This window comes from Nestor notabilis, unplaced genomic scaffold, assembly GCF_000696875.1.
Source record: "Nestor notabilis isolate BGI_N333 unplaced genomic scaffold, ASM69687v1 scaffold14095, whole genome shotgun sequence".
NCBI lineage: Eukaryota > Metazoa > Chordata > Aves > Psittaciformes > Psittacidae > Nestor > Nestor notabilis.
Genome location: NW_009928004.1, coordinates 23188 through 40961, shown reverse-complemented (window position 1 = coordinate 40961; position 17774 = coordinate 23188). Strand labels below are relative to the sequence as shown.

Sequence of the window (17774 nt, the reverse complement as noted above, 5' to 3'; positions counted from 1 at the left end):
AGCAGGTTGCTCCAAGCCCCTGTGTCCAACCTGGCCTTGAACACTGCCAGGTATGTGGCAGCTACAGCTTCTCTGGGCACCCTGTGCCAGCCCCTCAGCACCCTCACAGGGAAGAACTTCTTCCTAATGTCTAACCTAAATATCTCCTTTTTCAGTTTAAAGCAGTTCCCCCTTGCCCTGTCACTACCGGTTCTTATGAAAAGCCCCTCAGCTTTCTTGTAGGCCCCTTTATGTACTGGAGGGCTCCTCTAAGGTGAAGAAGGCCAATGGCAGGTTACAGGAATCAGAACATGAGGCTTGAAATAATGTACTGGCTTTAAGCATTTTACTATTTTTCTAAAGGGGGGGGGGGGGGGGGAGAGAAAATCATCCACTTACACTACCAAATTGAAAACCTTGCTGTGAGCAAGGTACTCCACTGAAGGTACTGAAGCTAAGTTGCTTTACATCAACTTTTTTTGGCAACCTAAGCAGTAATTACTGTTTCATCAAGGCTTTTATGGGACTTTTTTATGATGCATGTTCTAGACATAAATAACTCTATTTTAGTTTTTAATGTAGACACCTTTAGTCATGTAAAGGTCTTCCTCAGAATCTCTTTCTGTTCTTAATGTCTTTTTATCTATTGTGTTTGCTTCCAGCTTTCATTAACGTGAATCCTGGGGCTATCTACTGTCTTGAAGTTTTAATGTGCATGGTGATAAGCACGTCTTCCCCCTCGCTTGCCTGTTTTGGGTTGTAAACTCTCTTAGGGACAAGGGCTTTCTTTTAATTGTAGCTGTACAACACTGACAAAACTTGGCCTAGCTGGCTTGCTTAGGAAGTGCTTTGATGTAACTAGTAGTGAATTACAGTTAATTTGTTTTTTTTTTTTTTGCTGCCAGTTATGTTCCACCTTGCCATAAACAACCATCATCATGACTTTCTGGGGTTAAGTATCATTCGCTGCCAGATTTTTTCCTCTGACTTAAGGTTTTGCCTTTCTTTGCTGTGATTCAAGCAATAGCTACAGCTGTGGCAGCTGTAGATTTAAATTTTGAATAGCAATCTGTCCTTTTATTCTGCCTTTAGATTAAATTTTCCAAGGGTGCAGTGGAGGGTTGGGCATAGAGTTGCAAGTTGTAATTAGTTAGTTTTAATGTGTCATCTTGAAACGGTGTCCTCACTCTTGGAAGTGAGCTATCCCCAAAGGCATCACAAGGTTGTTTTACAGGAGGTCTCAGCCATGCTCTGCTGTCACAGACCATAGGTGAGAGCATTAGAATCATAGAATAATTAAGGTTGGAAAGGACCTTAAGATCCTGTAGTTCCAACCCACTGGTATGAAAGCATTTCCCACTTACACAGAAAGTGTTTTCTTCATTTTTGCATATGGTATTAAAGGTACAGCAGACCCATAACTGGAATGCAAAGGACTGGCTTTAGCTGAAATGTAACTTCACACCATTTTATGTTTTAATCAGTACGTGCGAATGTTCAAAACCAAGTGGACATGCCTATAAATAGAGTATGCTATTTGCTTAGTGCTCTAATGTTTCAGATATATTCGTGGCTATAAAGCTACGTACACTAAATTTTTGAGACAGGGTGCTGAAACCACGGAGCAAACCCAAAGGATTCCTGTCACCAACAGATGCAATAACAGTTCCTATGTGAGACCCCTCTTTAGCATGGTGACTTAGTCTAGGATGGGCTTTAATAGGCAGCACGGGTGTTTTCTGAGAGACTTCAAACTAACCAATCAACCATTCTCAATAGCCCAGGTATAAGAATGAGACTGGGCAAGTACTCAAGGGAATGCAGACATCTAGTAACCCTTAAAAGACTGATTTCTCCAGGGGCAATTGCTGGCTGAAACCCCTCAGGGTCAGGGAGAACTGAGAAGTCCATTGACTGATCTTGCTATAAAACTTCAGTTGACGGCAAGGGGGGAGCAGCCTGGAGAGGTGCAGTCCAGATGGTGATGGCTCAGGATGACAAATGACTCCAGCAGATTTTTGTAAGGGGTGATGATGTAGTTCAGGTGCTTGCAATGGCTGATAAAATGTTTAAAGCCCTTGCCAAGGAAATGATGTCAACAAGCAGTCTGTCTCGGGAGATGGATCCCTGGGGGACAGTCTGCTGTAAGTTGACGAATTTTCATCCCCTCTGCTGTGATGCCTGTTTTGTGTATTTTAATTATGTGTTTGTGTTTGGGGGAGGGTGTGGTTTTGCTCTTGACTGCTCCCCTGGCTTTATCCCCTAGGATGCTTCTCTTTCCATGGGGAAAGTACTCACATTTCAGTGAAAGTGTGCCAAGTGCCTGGCGACCGCTTGTCCAAACAAGGGGACTTGTTAGATCAGCAGCGGACACTTGAATGCGATTGCAGTTGTGTCTGTGCTGCTGCCTCCTATTTATTTTGAGGACATGGAAAGTTCACATGGTCAACACTGTGTAATTCATATTAAGGCCTGCTTGGGTTTGAGGGGCTTTCCCCCTCCCCCTCTTTCAAGTGATGTAGGAGGCACCCACTACATGGCTTGCATCATGCAGAGGTGGAAGCCAAAGGTTTCAGTGGCTCAGAGCCAATAAACTTTCATAAGCAGTAGGGATGGATGAAGAACTCCCTCCATGGAATAATTTATTGATAAAGGAATTTAGATTCTTCCCTCCTCTTCCCCCTTTGGTTTGTCTTGAAGCTGTTTATCTTGCTTGTACTACAATGAAAACAAAACCCAAGGTAGCAGATGAAAGCAGGAGTCCTGCTGTCAGATCAGCCTTAAAAATAACCTAGTTAAGATCAGATGAAAAATATCCACTAATGAAATAATTGCTTTGTTAAGAATCTGCAAAAATCAGATTTTGGAACGATTTCCTGGTACTGAGTCATTCACACTAATATCTGTGATGTGAAGAGTGATGATGACTTTTGACTGTATCTTGAGATTGACGCATTTGAGCTACTCACCTGGTATGTGCAAGTTAATTCACCAGCTGCCAAGCTGTCTCTCCCACCCTCCTGCTGGGGAATGGGAATAGCGGGAGGAGGCATCATTTGACCTGAGGTGGGGCTGGCATTTGGGAGTAGTGCTTTCAATATATCCCACATCAATGAAGGGTGCTGGGGAGCAGTGTGCTGTTGTGGCTACCCCAGTATACCCCCTGTCACCATGGAGGAGGATGCTGCACTAGTCGTTGCTTGAAGGCAATTGCTTATATACTATGGTCTGAATGTGGTGCATTTCTGTTTGGGGAATTTTGTGCTGGTTTTCAGTCGTGTGCGATCAGCACATTGGCTGCCAGCTCCTATGAAACCTATTGAAGTGATTTTATTTTAATGCATGAAGCTTATAACATTTCCAAAGCAGCCTTGTGGCCAGTGAGGAAGAGTTTGCTGTTTGCTTCTGCTGCTGCTATGGGGAAAACGTGAAGTTTGTAAGTGGGAACCAGTCCCTGCAGTAAAAATCCACATTAAAATGCAGAGGGAGGGAGACAACCCATGGGCTGTGTTAGGGCCCATGGCAGTCAGTGTGTGCGTACAGACCTTGTGTGGTCATTGGTATTCTCATCAGGATGTACCTCTGCTTTTATTTAAAAATTGTTATGTATTTACACCCAGTTCAGCCGAATTGCTGCTGTGACAGAAAGTGCTTTTCTGCCTTTTTTTTTTTTTTTAGACAACTATTTTACATTTTCCATCTTACTGTCTGGCTTTGTAACTACTTACTGCGTTTCTGTTTTCCATTTGTTTACACCTTGCTCCTGCCAAGCTTTTCTTTAATATAAGATTTCAAAGCAATTTTTCCTTTGTATATATAGATTTGCAGCTTCTTGAACACAGTACAGTCAAAATCAGTCAAACCCCTTTTTACTCCCCTGCAATTAGCTTGGTGAAAGAAAAGGGGGGAAAGAACAGCTCCAATGTCTGTCTTTATTTATTTATCTATCTATTTATTTATTTATTTACCACATTCGGAGGAAAAAACGTTCCTTTTTGTTTTATTAATGATGTGCTTATGAAATGGAGCGTTTGATGGTATGCACTTGGAGCAGGCAGAAGGCGAGCTTCCCCACGTTGCGCTGGCAGTGTGCTTCCTTTCTGATCTGCACCACGCTAGTTTATTCCAGATGTGGGCTCGCTCCGAAGAGAGGCTGCCTGATGCACAATGGCTTCATGGTGGAGAAGGATGGCCTGCGGGGACCCACTTGAAGCTGCCAGCTGTATTCTCTGTTCTCACTTGCGGTCTGTTACATAAGATGGCCCATTTTTTTTTCCCCGCTTGCGATTAATCCAAGTAGAATATTCATACTGTCTTAAAAAAAAAAACAAAACCAACCAACGTTTTAATTATTTGTAGATCAGGCACTTTGAAGTTGATCAGCCTCAAGTGGAAAAATCTGGTCCAAAGGGCTACCTGCATGGACAAGCCAAGTTAGGAGGAAAGTTGAATCACCTAAGGGTGATGTAACTGCAGAGAACAAAAATCAGCCATTAGCCCAACTGCAGCCTGACCTGGCCATTTGTGTTTCTGCTTGCTATGTGAGGGAAGTTAAAAAATGTAGGTCTGGAAGGGACTTCAAGAGATGACATAGTCTCATTTCTTCCTCTGAGACCATCTTTGACAAATGTTGGTCCATTGCATCCATGAAACCCTTCTATTGAGAGGAACCCACAGCCCCTCTGCATAGGCAAGTCTGCTGCTTCTCCTCTGGCTTAAAAAGCAAAGTCCTTGGGTTGGATCTGAGGGTTAATGTTTGCTCCCAGGAGATGGGGAACAAATCTCTAAAGGGAAATTTTGGCTTCTTATTCATTTGACACTCTCAAAGCAAGCATGGGTGTCTTTCTGATTGCCTGTCTTGGCTGAATCTCAAGTGAATTCAATTTTCTGGATTGTCATATACAGGTATTCAGCCCATATTATCTAGTGAGCCCTTTCCACTTGGGTTCTCAAGAGTTATCTTTATTATTGTGATCTGCCTTTAGTTAAGGGGTATAGGTTGGTCTCCTTCTTCCTAAGAGTAACCTGAGTATTGCCTCATCCCTGGCTGCAACAGATGCTGGAAGCGCCTCTCTCTCTGTCCTTGCTAAGGATGTCTGGAGTTGGAGATACCTGGCTGGACTGGCATCAGCACATCTCTGTGCTTTAGGCTTGAAATGTTTTTGCACTGAGAGCTGTGTGTGCACATGTGAAGACTTATTGTGTCACTTGTGAACAAAACTGGGGGAATTATTCTAAGTCATTATAAATGAAGCTATGAGAATTAATTCTGAGAGGGTGGAAAAGTTCAGATGTTAATAGGAATACGAAACTGGCAGTGGTCAAGCAGCAACCAGAATTGTGCAGCTCATCAGAGGAGACTGGTAAGCAGTTAAACTCATCCTCCTCTGGGCAGGAATTATGCAGGCTCCGAGGACAGTGACATCAGACCTGCAAACTGCCAAATCTAACTGCACTTGGAGTTTCCCTTGGGTATTGTAAGTCGTGAGCTTCTAGTCTCTTTGTTTATGAAGAAAAGCTTGAAAATATGAGCCTTTAAAAATTTCAAAATTAAAGACATGCATCACTCTGCTTTTTTTATGTATTTTTTCGTTCCTTTTTTATTAACATTTAGGCTTTGTGTTGTTGAACCTGGGAACCTCCAGTAACTCAAGAAAATTGGTTTTAAGTAAGATTTAAAAGCATTTACAAATCCTTGAAATTGGCACAGAGCTTTACTATTAAGGCTTTCCTACAGTGGAGTCATGTAAGATGAACATTTGAAACAGCAGCATTTTGTAGCTGGCTGTGAAGTATACTGTGCTGCTCTCTGCAAAGGAGATAGCAGCTTCCTAGGGAGAAGAAGGGGTTTCTGCTTTCTCCCAGAGGTCTCAAGCAAAGGCTGGCATTCTACTTTTTGATACTTAGCTTTCAATATCTTGCAGTGACGCAGCTCAGAGGTACATGCGTACTGGTGGGGGGCCTTTGCTTTGTAGGACATGGTTAAATGTAAAGCTATGAATGTTTTATGAAGTAGAGGGAAGGAACAGTGAAGGGATCTGATTTCCAGTCAAAGCCGAATTGTTTATCCCAGTGAAATGCATGCAGCTGACTGGTGGAGACTCAAGGGACAGCCTTTTCTTGCGACCATGTCGTTTGAAAACGAGTGAAAGAAATACATGTTTGGGTGTGTGCCAGATGGTTTTCTTGTCTTAATTGTGGCTGCATTCTGCCATCCACATTCGGACAAGTAATGCTTTACTTTGCAAGTGCTTTTGATTCCAGTGGGAGTTCAAGGGGAATAAGATGGTGTTTGCATCAAGAGCAGCAGTCTTGCCATGTGCTGCTATTAAGTGCTTTGCTATGTAAACGAATATTTGAGAGTGGGTCAGTTAAGAATAAATTTTGGATATTTTTTTTTTTAATATAGGATAGTGAGGAGTGCTGGGGAATGCAAACCAGGCACTGCACATCATGGGCCTTTGCATAACTTGCATTCCAGAAAGCTTTTGCAAATCATTAAACACAATTTTATGACTCCATTGTTAAACTTTATTGGAGGGTCTGCTTCCAAACTGGATTCGACAATGGGACACTCAGAGTGGCATCTTGTGGGGAGAGTAGATAGTCATCATTACAGCCTGGCTGGGCTGGGGAGGCAGAGAGATTGTGTTTCTCTGTTACACTGTTTCATTATGGGTGCAAGGTACTTTATAGCAATAAAACCTCTCCGGAGTATTTTCATGCTGTAGCTCAGTTTTCGTTTTTAAGTATATAAATATAGTTGACTCTTGCCCCCGCATTTAACACGGCATCTCTTGTATCAATCTGATTTATCTTAAAGTATTCTCTGTCCTGACATGTCCTGTTTTTCAGCAGTAGACAGGGCTTTTACGGATGCACTGAGGATCCCAGTTAAACATGTTGGGATATTGCCTGCATGCATGACTTTCAAGTTAGCAGATTACCCACAGGTGTATGTGTTTTCAGCCTCAATCTTTCGGGTTACCTCTTAAGACATCTGGTTTGTTTTTCCCTGGTTCTCCTACCTGTGGTCTAGGGGCTGGGTAACATTATTATTTTTCACCTTGTTCTTGATATCATTGTAGATCCTGACCCCTTTGTTCCTGTATCTGAAAAACTGCATCTTGCTTTGCAGTTAAAAGTTTCAGCATAGGGTCCCAGTGATCAGGTAAAAACAAAAGCCTATTTTCTTCTCTTAATAAAGGCTCTGATAAAGCTAAAATCCGCAGGTTGCTGCCACAACCCTTGGGTTTGCCGATATATTTAGCAGTTCCACTTCTCAGAAACAGGCAGCAATTGTACATGCTCTTCACAGTTTGGCATGAAATTTTAATCATCTTTGCTACTTAGCTGTTTGCGTACTGCGAGAACGTTACTTGTGTGCATAACAGACCCAGTTGGAAATAGCTGACCTGGTACCCGGTGGCTACAACACATGGCCTAAAAATTGCCTCCAAATTGCGCATTTTGCTGTCTTGCAAGCTTGAAAACTTCTTAGGGTTTCTCATAATTCTGTTATCCTGGTTATTCCCTTCTCTGAGAGAGTCCTGGCAACTGTCTTGTATGTCTTGCTTGCTTGCTTGGTTTTCTCTTTCCTTTTTTGCTCTACTGATTACCTGCAACACTTATGTTTCCTTGTGCCCTGTCCTGCTGGTAGCACTCATGGGAACTAGCTTTTTCTTTTTTCTTTTGCATTTCATATTGCTCTGGAGTTTGTAAAACTCTTTTTGGATAAATGCTTCTAATAATAAAAGAAAAAATTAATAAAGGTGTTGTAAACATGGCTTATTACCTTGCTTAAACTGAAAAGTTATTCTCTGTGTGGGTAAATCTATTATGTACAGTCTGTACAACAGCTGCCCGATAAGAAATATTTGATTGGCAGCTGATAATTTGAAGCTGGCATTTTCCTTCTTGTATCTCAAATCCTGCAAACTCCTCTGAAGGGGGAAATGCTGCTGTGTGATGCCAGTCTGGTCCCTACTGCAATAGCAGCGGCACTATTGGGTATTCAAGGTCGCCCTTGAACAGCGTCTTGCTCCTCTGCAACCCTGCACAGCTCATCCTTGGGGTTTGGTGAAGGGGGTTGAGACTTCAGGAAGGATCGGGGCATTGAGAGCAGGACCTCTGCGTGTCTCAGAAAAGCTGCAAACAGCCCTGCAAAGAAACCTCTGCACACTGACCCTTCTCTGTGCTGCCTGTTCCTTTCTGCCTCCTTCGCTTGGACCACAGCTAACACAGCAAAGCACAGCAAAACCACATGTATAGCTTGAGCTATACAGATGTGTGGTGATGGGCAGCAAGGTGCTAAATAGCTCCCTCCTGTACCCTCCCAACCTTCTCTCAGTGTCCAAATCCAAATTCAAGGACTCTCTGCACGTTTTCTCTCAGCGAGAAGGTTGCCGCATATGGAAGATGCACATCCTGAAGGGGACGGACGGACTGGGAATCCAGATAACAGGAGGCAGAGGGTCAAAGCGATCCCCTCACAGCATCATTGTCACCCATGTGGAGGAAGGTGGCTCTGCACACAGGTGAGGCAATGATGATGGATGTGGGAGTGGGTGTGATGGAACATCCGTGGCTATTGCTGTTAGCCAGACTCATGAGACACGTGTGGGGTTTTGCCCTCCCATTGTGCGAGGGTGAGGATATGGCATTTTTAGCTTAAAAGCTTTTTTTTGTAATTGTTCACTGAATCTTCTTCCAGCATGTTTAGTCCAAATTACAGACTGATGAAACACTTGCTCAGTGATGGAGCGTAAATCAAGGAGCCTCATGGCTTGTGGGGCTTTTTCACCAAGTCCGTTTTTGGAAGATGGGCCTTTCCCATGGGATTGGCAGTGGATGAGCATGGGTTGTGCAACCTAGGCTGCTAACTGCCAGCCCTGACCCTATTCCCTGATGGGGCAGAGAGTTCAGGGTTCACTTCTCCCTGACTCTCTGTGAAGGTTTGAGGGGTCTCAGCCCTGCAAAGAGGGTGAAATGGCTCTTCTTATAACAATAATTTCCTGGGGGCACCTTTTTGAGCTACTTTTTGGGGGCAAACCCCACTGTGCTGATTGATGCAAGCTTAGCATCAGCCAGATTGCTTTGTCCATGCCTCTATGTCCCACTGCGTGTCACTGTAGCCTGGCCCTGGGAAAGGACTGCCTGCAGCTCCATGTTCCTCCTTTGTTTTGCAGGGATGGCAGGCTGACAGCAGGTGATGAGCTCCTCATGATCAATGGGCAATCACTGGTTGGGCTTTCCCACCAGGATGCTGTGGCTCTCCTTCGCTCAGCTGCTGGCCTGGTGCAGCTGGTGGTTGCTAGCAAGGTACAGTCCTCTCCTTGGTGGTCTCCTGAATGTATGTCCATAAGGGTTTGTGAAGTGCTGCGTGGAAAGGGCATATTTTTGATGGGGAATCGCATGTGCACACTTGCTCCCCTAAATTTAACACACAGCTATGGGAAACAGATCAGTAGCTGCCATAAATCTGTGGCAAATCAGCAGCATATAGATCAATTTAATGATTTGCATGTATTGTCACTGTCATTCAGTGTGCAAATGAGTCTGTATTTATTCATGCAGACATTACTTAAGTTTTGGCCAAAGCCATTTTCTTAAAATACATGCTAAATAAAGCAGGCTGTTCTCAGCCTCTCCTGCTTCCTGCCTGCGTAGCCTTCATAGCTCTCAACTCGTGTCCTATCTGTGTGCCTGAGGTCTCTCAGTGATGATCTCTTGGCTCGAGTTCCTTATTTTGTCCTTGGTAATAGCTTGGAGTGGAGCTCTTGAAGATAAAAGAGTGTGAAATTTCAGGGAAATGAGAGTGGAACTCATTTATCAGTTGGGCTCTTCATTCTGCTTTCATTGCAGGAGAGGTTGAGAGGATATTACACAATATTTTTCCTTCGTTTAAGAAAATCCTGCCTGCCCCTGTTTGCTCCCTTTCCTGGACCACAGCCTGCTGTAGCCTTGCTTGGGTTGGTGTAGGTGTTTGGTGGGTGGCCAACCAGCTCCCAAAAGTGCCCGAGGTCTCAAAGAAGGACCTGCCTGCAGGTGGGGACCTTCAGGGCCTTTGGGATGGTAGCAGGAGCATCTTGGGGCAAAGGGACTGCGCATAAACCTGCATTTCCAGGTGGAGGATGAAGTTTCAGCAAGTCACTGTGTCAGTGTGTTTTAATTTTTTCTTGGGTTAATTTTTACATTGCCCCAGCCAACCCAATGCAGGTTTCTGCAGGTTTAATGCCTGGGTTTTGGCTACCCAGCATGCTTTATGCACATGTTTTTGGAGAAGAGGCTCTATCTCACCATATTCAAAGTGAAGAGCCTATAAATTCTCTTAACCTTTCACTTAGACAGTGAAGTTCATTGAAGACCTGTAGGATCACAGCCTGGTATTAACCCCACTGGTGTTTATTCTGGAATCAGCACACTTTGACCTGAAGTAGGTATATTTTCTATTTCATTTAGACAGTTGGACTCTTTGCCAGAACGCAAGGCAGTAGACTGCATAAATTTCTCCTTAAAGTTATTTGCTTGTTCATGTGATGATTGCATCAAAAAAATAATCATCGTGAATAAGTGAACAGCTTAAAACTTCACGTTCCTGATCAGGCTGTGAATCTGTTTGGCCTGTGCTCTGTGCACTTGGACAGCATTCCTGTCCCTGGGAGGAGGACTTGGAAAGGCAAGCAGTGAGGAATCCAGCCTTTGCCATGTTTCAGGCAGTCTCAGAAAAGGTGTAAATAGGTGAAGTGTTCCACAGCAGCTCCCTCTGGGCATTATTTGTTGGTATGGGAAAGCATCCTTGCAGCTTGGCCTGGTGCACACTCCTGAACGCAGGCTTTGTGCTGAAAGCAATAAAATGAGAGTCTGTCTGGCCACTGCTTTCAGTTGATGCACGTGTTTGTCTCCTGGAAAAGGTGCCAAAGACTGGAAACAGAGCCTGAAGTATCAGAACTTGAGTTGATAGAAGATCGGTTAGGTCAACTTTCATTTTGTTCTCCTAAGTAGGGTTGTCTGTCTATTATTCTTAAGCATGTAGATAGATAAACATGTGGAGGGAACATCTGCAGGAAGGGAGCAGGAGTGCAAAGTGTGATTTGGGATGTAATGAAATGAGTAATGAGGTCTGTAAACTCTGAGTCTGCTTGCAGTGACATTTAATAAACCTGAAGTGGGGAGGAGCAGGCTGCTGGAGAAGCATGTATTTTAAATTCTCCTGTATGAAATCTAAATGTTTTAGGTGTGTATTTGCCTGTGTTTACTATATGTGCGCTTTGAAACTGGGTCTGCTTTTTATTAAGTGGACCAATAAAGTTTGAGCACATGTAATGAGGGGGGGATTACGAGGGAGGTCTCTTGGGCAGATGAAATGGAGCAGTTTCACCATGGTTTTGGTGGTTTTCTGCATGTGATGTAACGTATTTTGTTGTCTCTTGGGTAGGAATCTTCTGAAGGGGATTTTCTGAAGTACCCATCTACCAGTTTGCCAGACTTGCTTAGCACTTGCTCAGTCCAAGACTCTGTCTCTTGCACTGACAATAAGGAAAACGAAGAGCCAGAAGAAGAAGATATGAAAGGAGTGAATGTGTCTCCTGAAAAACCGGTTGCTGTAAGTGTGGCTTTGGTGTGACGTTTTTAGTGTCTCCCTTGATGCCCTTTTGCATCTGTCACATTCTTCTACAGCCTGACACAAAGCAGGTCCTTGAGACAGGGCAATCCCACCCAGCCCTTCTCTTCACGGGATGTGGTGACAAGCTGAAATGGGGATGGCATCTACCGCAGCATCTGCCACCTCTGCTACTGCGCTGCAGCAAAGCACCAGCACAGGGAGCAGAAGCTCTCATGTTCTCCAAGCTTTGTGGCAACCGTGGTTTTGTTTTTCTCTCTGCTGCTGGATTGTTTTCCACCACTTCACTGCTTTTGTTGGATCTGATGCAAAGTCTCTCACAGTGCTTACGTAGTAACACGCTCTGCTTTCCCCTCCTTTTGTAACTGAACTTCTTTAACAGTTTATGATCCAAGTCTTCAAGTTTTATTTGCTCTGTTGAAGCCAACAGACACTTTTAGGGGAGAGATATGAATTTCTGGCTGTGAACTGCAACTGAAGTTCTGCTGAATAAATACTGCCAGTTGATAATCTCACTTGCATTCCCTTCAGGGCTGCATTAAGCAGAGATTAAGTGGATCATTGTTATTTATTTGTAATGTAGCAGCTCTCTGAAACTTCATTGTTGTTCTGGGCCTCTGTTGTATTGTACAGACAAAGAATAAAACTATGTTTGCTACTCTGAAGAGCTTGAAGGCTGGTTTTCTAGCAAGGGAAAGCAGGTGGATTCACTTGAAGCTGTTAACTTCTTTTTTATTTTCTGTCCTTGTCTTTTTTGTCCCTCTTTTCTGCAGCAATTATAATAAATCTCTCAAATCTTTCGATGGCTCTGATGTGATACTGGTTTGGTGACTTGTTTTAATTTTGTACTCATACCTTCCCATTTCTGGGCAAAAATACATCTTCCCAGGACAAGTCTCACACTATAGTCTAACTGATGCTGGTGCTCAATTCATACCTGCATGTTACCTCTTGCTTCCTTTGAGTCTATGCTTATAATAGTCCTCATGCTCACACAATTCTTTACTGCGACAAGTTTTGGTATTTCTGCACTGTCTTCTCTTCTATGTGCCAGAATGCCTTTTGGGGTGAAGGAAGGGAAAAACAAATAAATCAGGGATGCTTTGCGTGCTCATGATGGTGTAGTGTTTGTGTGCTAACTTGAGCAGGCATTCTTTTGGCTATCAAAATACTTTAAATTCCTCTATATATCATGTTTCAAATTCTGGTGATTTTTCACAAGGCTATGGCTCAGCAACGCTTAAACATAAAAATCAATTTTGTCAAAACTTAAATTATGTGTGGCTTCAGGATGCAGCTCCTGACATTCCAGTGACTCTCTTGGCACATGCTAGGAGTTATTTGTCGTGTGGTTTGCTCCTGACTTTCCGGCAAGGCTCTGCCTAGTTTTCAGCGATGGCTTTGTTATTGGGTGTTTCTGTTCCAGATTGACATAATGCTAGGGCAAGCTTGAGGTAGCTAAAATGCTTGCCACCATGGAGACCCAGCCACAGGAGCCTGCCCAGAGCCCTTCAGCATGTATGTGAGTTTGGAGCCTGCCCCCATGTCTGTCACAGTGCCACTCCAGCTGGCAATGGTGGTAGCCCAGTTCTGAGCCAGTTTGAGTTGCCTGCCTATCTGGCACTCTAACCCCTAATGGCAGTAGCTCTGCTTTTCGTAATGCATCACTGGGGATGGAGGGGAAATTACAGAAATCTGGGTGCAATAAACACATTAGAAGGATAGAAGCAAGATTTATTTTTCTTCTTTGTTTCTATTAATTCTTTTTTGTTGGCAGGGATGTAATTAGTTATTAGTGACTCTCGGAACATCATTTTTTTTTTTTTGACTTGAGCTGCACATGAAATCCTTTGTCTTCTAATCCAAAGTACAGGATGCCTTTGCATTCCCCTTGTAATTGCTGTCTCAGACTTGGGAGTGCAAACAGCCTATGGTAGGTAGTCTGTACAGTGCAGGCCCCTCGACTCTACCCACAGCCTGATGTATCCTTATCACATCACAGCAGCCTGAGCTGAGCTGGGTTGAGCAAATCCTGCATGCCACCAGGCAGGACGTAGGAAGGTAAATGTATGGAAAAGATAAAATTCACACATGTCTTCTTTTTCCACCTGACAAGATAGGAAGAATTTTTCATAGCAAAGCTTAGAAGCTGATTTCAAGGTCAGGATGAACATGGTGTATCACCTGATTTTATTTTACACACATGTATATATATATAGTCATACAGATTATTTCAAAATTGCTGTGAAAATTACTGTTCTTTGCTCTTCCCACTCTCTTGATGATACATCTTTTCTTTCATATATATTCCATTATACTTGTACTATGGATAAGGATGACGATGTGACTGATGATTAAAGCAGGAACTAAGACGGACCATTTTAAATCAGTTAATTGGTTTAGTTTAGGTGGGTGAGTGGTACTGAAGGTCTGTACCAGGTAACTGGGACTGTGGTCTCAGTTTAAGCATCAGACTTCTTAGATTTGAAACCAATTCTCAACCCAGCTCTGATGAGGAGTTACCTTTCTCACCACCAGTTTCTCACCTCTGACGAGAGGTTAATTAATTTTCTTGTTTACTGTGCAGGGCTTTGTAGAGACTCAAAGGGATGCTGTCAGGTTCTGGGTGCTTAGGTAACAAGAAGTAACTCAGAGTGATTTATTATTAGCTGAGGTTTCACTGTCCCTTTTCTGACCAGCACAGTGCTTCTCTAATTCTGCACTAATACTATCTTCTGATAGTACAAAATTTACAGGAGCTCTTAGGGTTGCTATTCGCTGTGAATATAATTCAGTGCTGAGTATTCAGAACCATAATATGACTTGCTGTTAATGCCTTAGTACCTCATTGCTTAAAGGCTGAACGAGGCAGGAAAAAATAATCAATTGGAATTGAGGTATACGTGCAAATTTTTATCCTAGGAGTTATGTAGAACTTCTCTGGATCAGGCCCTGAGGAACCTAATTTCAGTTGTCTCTGCTTTGGGATAGGGCCTGGACCAGGGATCCCAAAAGGTTCCTTCCCACGTGGCTTGCACTGCAATCTCATTTTTAGGGGCTAAAGTTTTCTCTGTGAGCAAGTTCTTTAAAACTCTGAAGTTCTGGTCCAGTGTTTCCAGGCAGGGAAACATAATCTGAGCTGGTCAGCTTCCCCAGGACACAGCAGAAGGGTTTAGTGACACTTGAAAACTAATTTAAGAGAAATAATCACTTTTAAGTCTTACTTGAAAGTCCACTTGTTGTGTTCCCTTAATAAAAGTTTCATAATACAGTGTAATTGGAGCTCTGTTGTTACACAGTCTCCTTATGTAAAGCCCTGTTTAACAGGAAACATCCCTTAAAGTTCTAACTTCAATAAAACTTGTGCTGCCAGGCAGAAAAATGATTCCATTAATATCATTGAAGTACATTTCTTTTAGAGCTAGTTTAGCCAAAATGTGTCTTAGCTTCAGATACGAAATACCAGGCCACAGAGTTGTGTTATACTAAATTCTCCTGAGGCACTTGGGGGATTTTAAACCCTTCCTCCCCACACCCCGCAGTCCATATTTTGCCTTGAGCTGTTGACGCTGGTATTTTAAAATGTCATTATTTATGTCTGAGTGAAATAGGATGATACGATACTATTTGCCTTTAATTTATTTTTAATTCTAATTCACTTTTCCTAGTATTTCTGTTGCCTGAAATTGAATCTGTCACTTTATTGCTGGCTTGCGGAGCATCCTGGGAAATGAACTCTAAGGAGAAAGCAGGTCTGCCAAGAATTTGCCAAGTGTCTGATGAATTTAGGGCATTTTGGGTCCCCAGACAGAGGCATGTGCCATTCTTAATTGCGTCAAAAGTGTTTCGCCTTTGTTTCTGGTAGTGCTGTTGTTCAATATATGATGATCTGAGTACTTTATTTTTTAGGTGTTCAACTTAAGTGACCAGCTTCATATTAATGGCTTGAAATTGCAAAAAGCTACTGAATACAAGAAGAGGGTGTCTGCGTCAGGAGGTTTAGATCTGTAGCTGCTGGAGGCAAGGAGGGAAGGCTGTGAAATGTTCCTCTGGACTTTACTTAATCTTGTGCTCTCCTGGGTATCTGCTGCTGGTGACTCTGGAGGCAGCACCCTGAGCTAAGTCTATGCTGTACAGAATGGAATTGTACAAGAGAGAAATTTCTTATTTGGGGAAGGAGGTCATAGTTATCCCTACCTGTTGGGGGGAAGCTGGAAAGAGAGGTGATTTGCTTCCCCATGCCCAAGCTCACCATGCAGACACAGCCTCTGGCAGCACCCCCAGCTGTATGACCCTCTGCTGTGGAGTGGCAAGCCCTTTTTGCTCATGTTTAATCATGTTGCATTGACCTGAAGTATTTGATGTGTACCTTCACACAAGCTGTGGGCTCTGCTGCATGCAGAGACAGCCGTGACCCAGCAAGGTCTTGATTCTAATACAAGTAATAGAAACAGGATGTCTCCAGTTAAAGATTTCTTGCATGAGTGGGGTTTCCTTATCCCTGCCAAAACCCACTTGTGTTTTTCTGCAAGACATGTAGCTGAAAATGGATAAATAAACCTGTTCTGTGAATATGAAGAGATGCATTTGTATAACTCCCCTCCCTCTCCATTTTTACTTTTTATCTGAGCTGTAGGACTGCTTAGGTATTTTCTTTCATGAGCCTCTCTGTCTTACCAGGGGATCCATGTGTAATTACCTGTAGCCATGCAAGCATAATAAGGAAGAGGATAACAATGCCATAAGTTTAAAAACAGTCTTGGGGTCAAAAGTTCTTCTGGAAACACTGGGAGAGAATTTCAGAGAAAGCATTAGCACTGAGAAGGAACAGGAAGCATAACTCAACAATTAAATGTGTGCAGAGCACGGGGAGGGGCCCTCATTAGTTGGAGGACTTAAGTGTTCATTCCCATTAGGGCACTGCAGCCTTGAAAGAGGTTGGTTGCTCCTCAGACAGCACCAAAAGGCTGGAAAAAAGGCAAGAAAGAGCTTTAGCTGGCAGAAATCTGCCTTGCAATGAAATGCTTTACTTGGTGGTGGTGGGGAGAAGATGAAGAGCCAGTATGAGGTTTGGCTGTGGCCAGCCATGGTCCTGGAGGAGGGTTTAATAACACCTTTCCTCTTCATAGTGAGGGCTAGCAATGTTTGCAGGTCCTGCCTCGTGCCACATCGCTTTTATTAGGGGCAGGCATGGGCAGGGTCCAGCTGTACCTGAGCATGGCTTGGAGCTGCTGCTCAGCTGTAAATGCTGTGTTTGTCTGGCAGCGCTGTACCCTTCTGAGGTACAGTCTTGTACAGCATATCTGTGGATCTGTGTCCATGCAATGAAACCATTCTACATTCATGTATACTGAGCAAATCTGAAAAGGATCTGTGCCCTTCACTCATGCTGTAGCTGAGCAGACATGCTGGGTCCTACAGTGATTCCTAGTATCATCTTTTACTGTACAAGTAGTTAGGAATTTGGGGAAGAGAAAATGACAAAATATTTGGGGACCAAATCTTGCCCAATATGGCTGCTCTTCTTGTCTTGATTCCAGAAGCCGTATCACATGAAAATAAGTAACTGCAGTTTGTCTTATTGCCAGGGGGTTGTTCAGTGGTGGACTGATGGTGGTGGAGCAGTGATGGCAAGAGCTTGGGGAAGGTGTGGGCACACATCACATGAGTTCGGGGAGGAGGAACAGTGGTGAAAGGCCTCCAGGGAGGCAGTGTCATCGAATTACTGGTTTTCACACATTCTAAAATTGACCTGTCAAGGAGACATTAATGTGAATGTGTTCTTCAGGTCAGGAGGGAGTAATTCAGCAGCAATCACATCTTCCCATGTGCCTGGCTCCCAGCCCTTCTGGGCTTCTTGCTGCCGCCTCTGTGTTAAAGGCAAGCCCAGAGCAAACTGTTTCACCCAGAGGCCAGTACTCTGAAGGGTTCCCTGTAGATGAGATGCAGCCTGCAAACTGTGAAGTATCTCCTGTTGCTTGGGCTGGTGGAAGATAACCTTTTTGACATGACCATAAGTCTCAGTGTAGACAATGTCCAGAATTACAGTTTTTGTTCTTCCTGTGTGATATGTTTGAGAGCCGAATCAGCAGAGTAATAAAAACACGTTTATCTACAGTACAGGTTCTGCATGGTCTTTGTTTTTGTGAATGAGGGCTTTTCCCATAAAGCA

General features: G+C 43.5%; 1 protein-coding gene across 1 annotated transcript in view; it reads left to right on the top strand.

Annotated features, from left to right (window-relative positions):
• Positions 1 to 11647, top strand: part of LOC104405574 (PDZ domain-containing protein 2-like) — a 16410-nt gene extending 4763 nt beyond the window's left edge. The window contains exons 2-4 of the mRNA XM_010014317.1: positions 8374 to 8516; positions 9168 to 9300; positions 11417 to 11647. Of these exons, the coding sequence (XP_010012619.1) occupies positions 8374 to 8516; positions 9168 to 9300; positions 11417 to 11605 (465 nt within the window). The 3' untranslated portion in view covers positions 11606 to 11647. The remainder of the gene's footprint in view (positions 1 to 8373; positions 8517 to 9167; positions 9301 to 11416) is intronic.
• The last annotated feature ends 6127 nt before the right edge of the window (positions 11648 to 17774 follow it).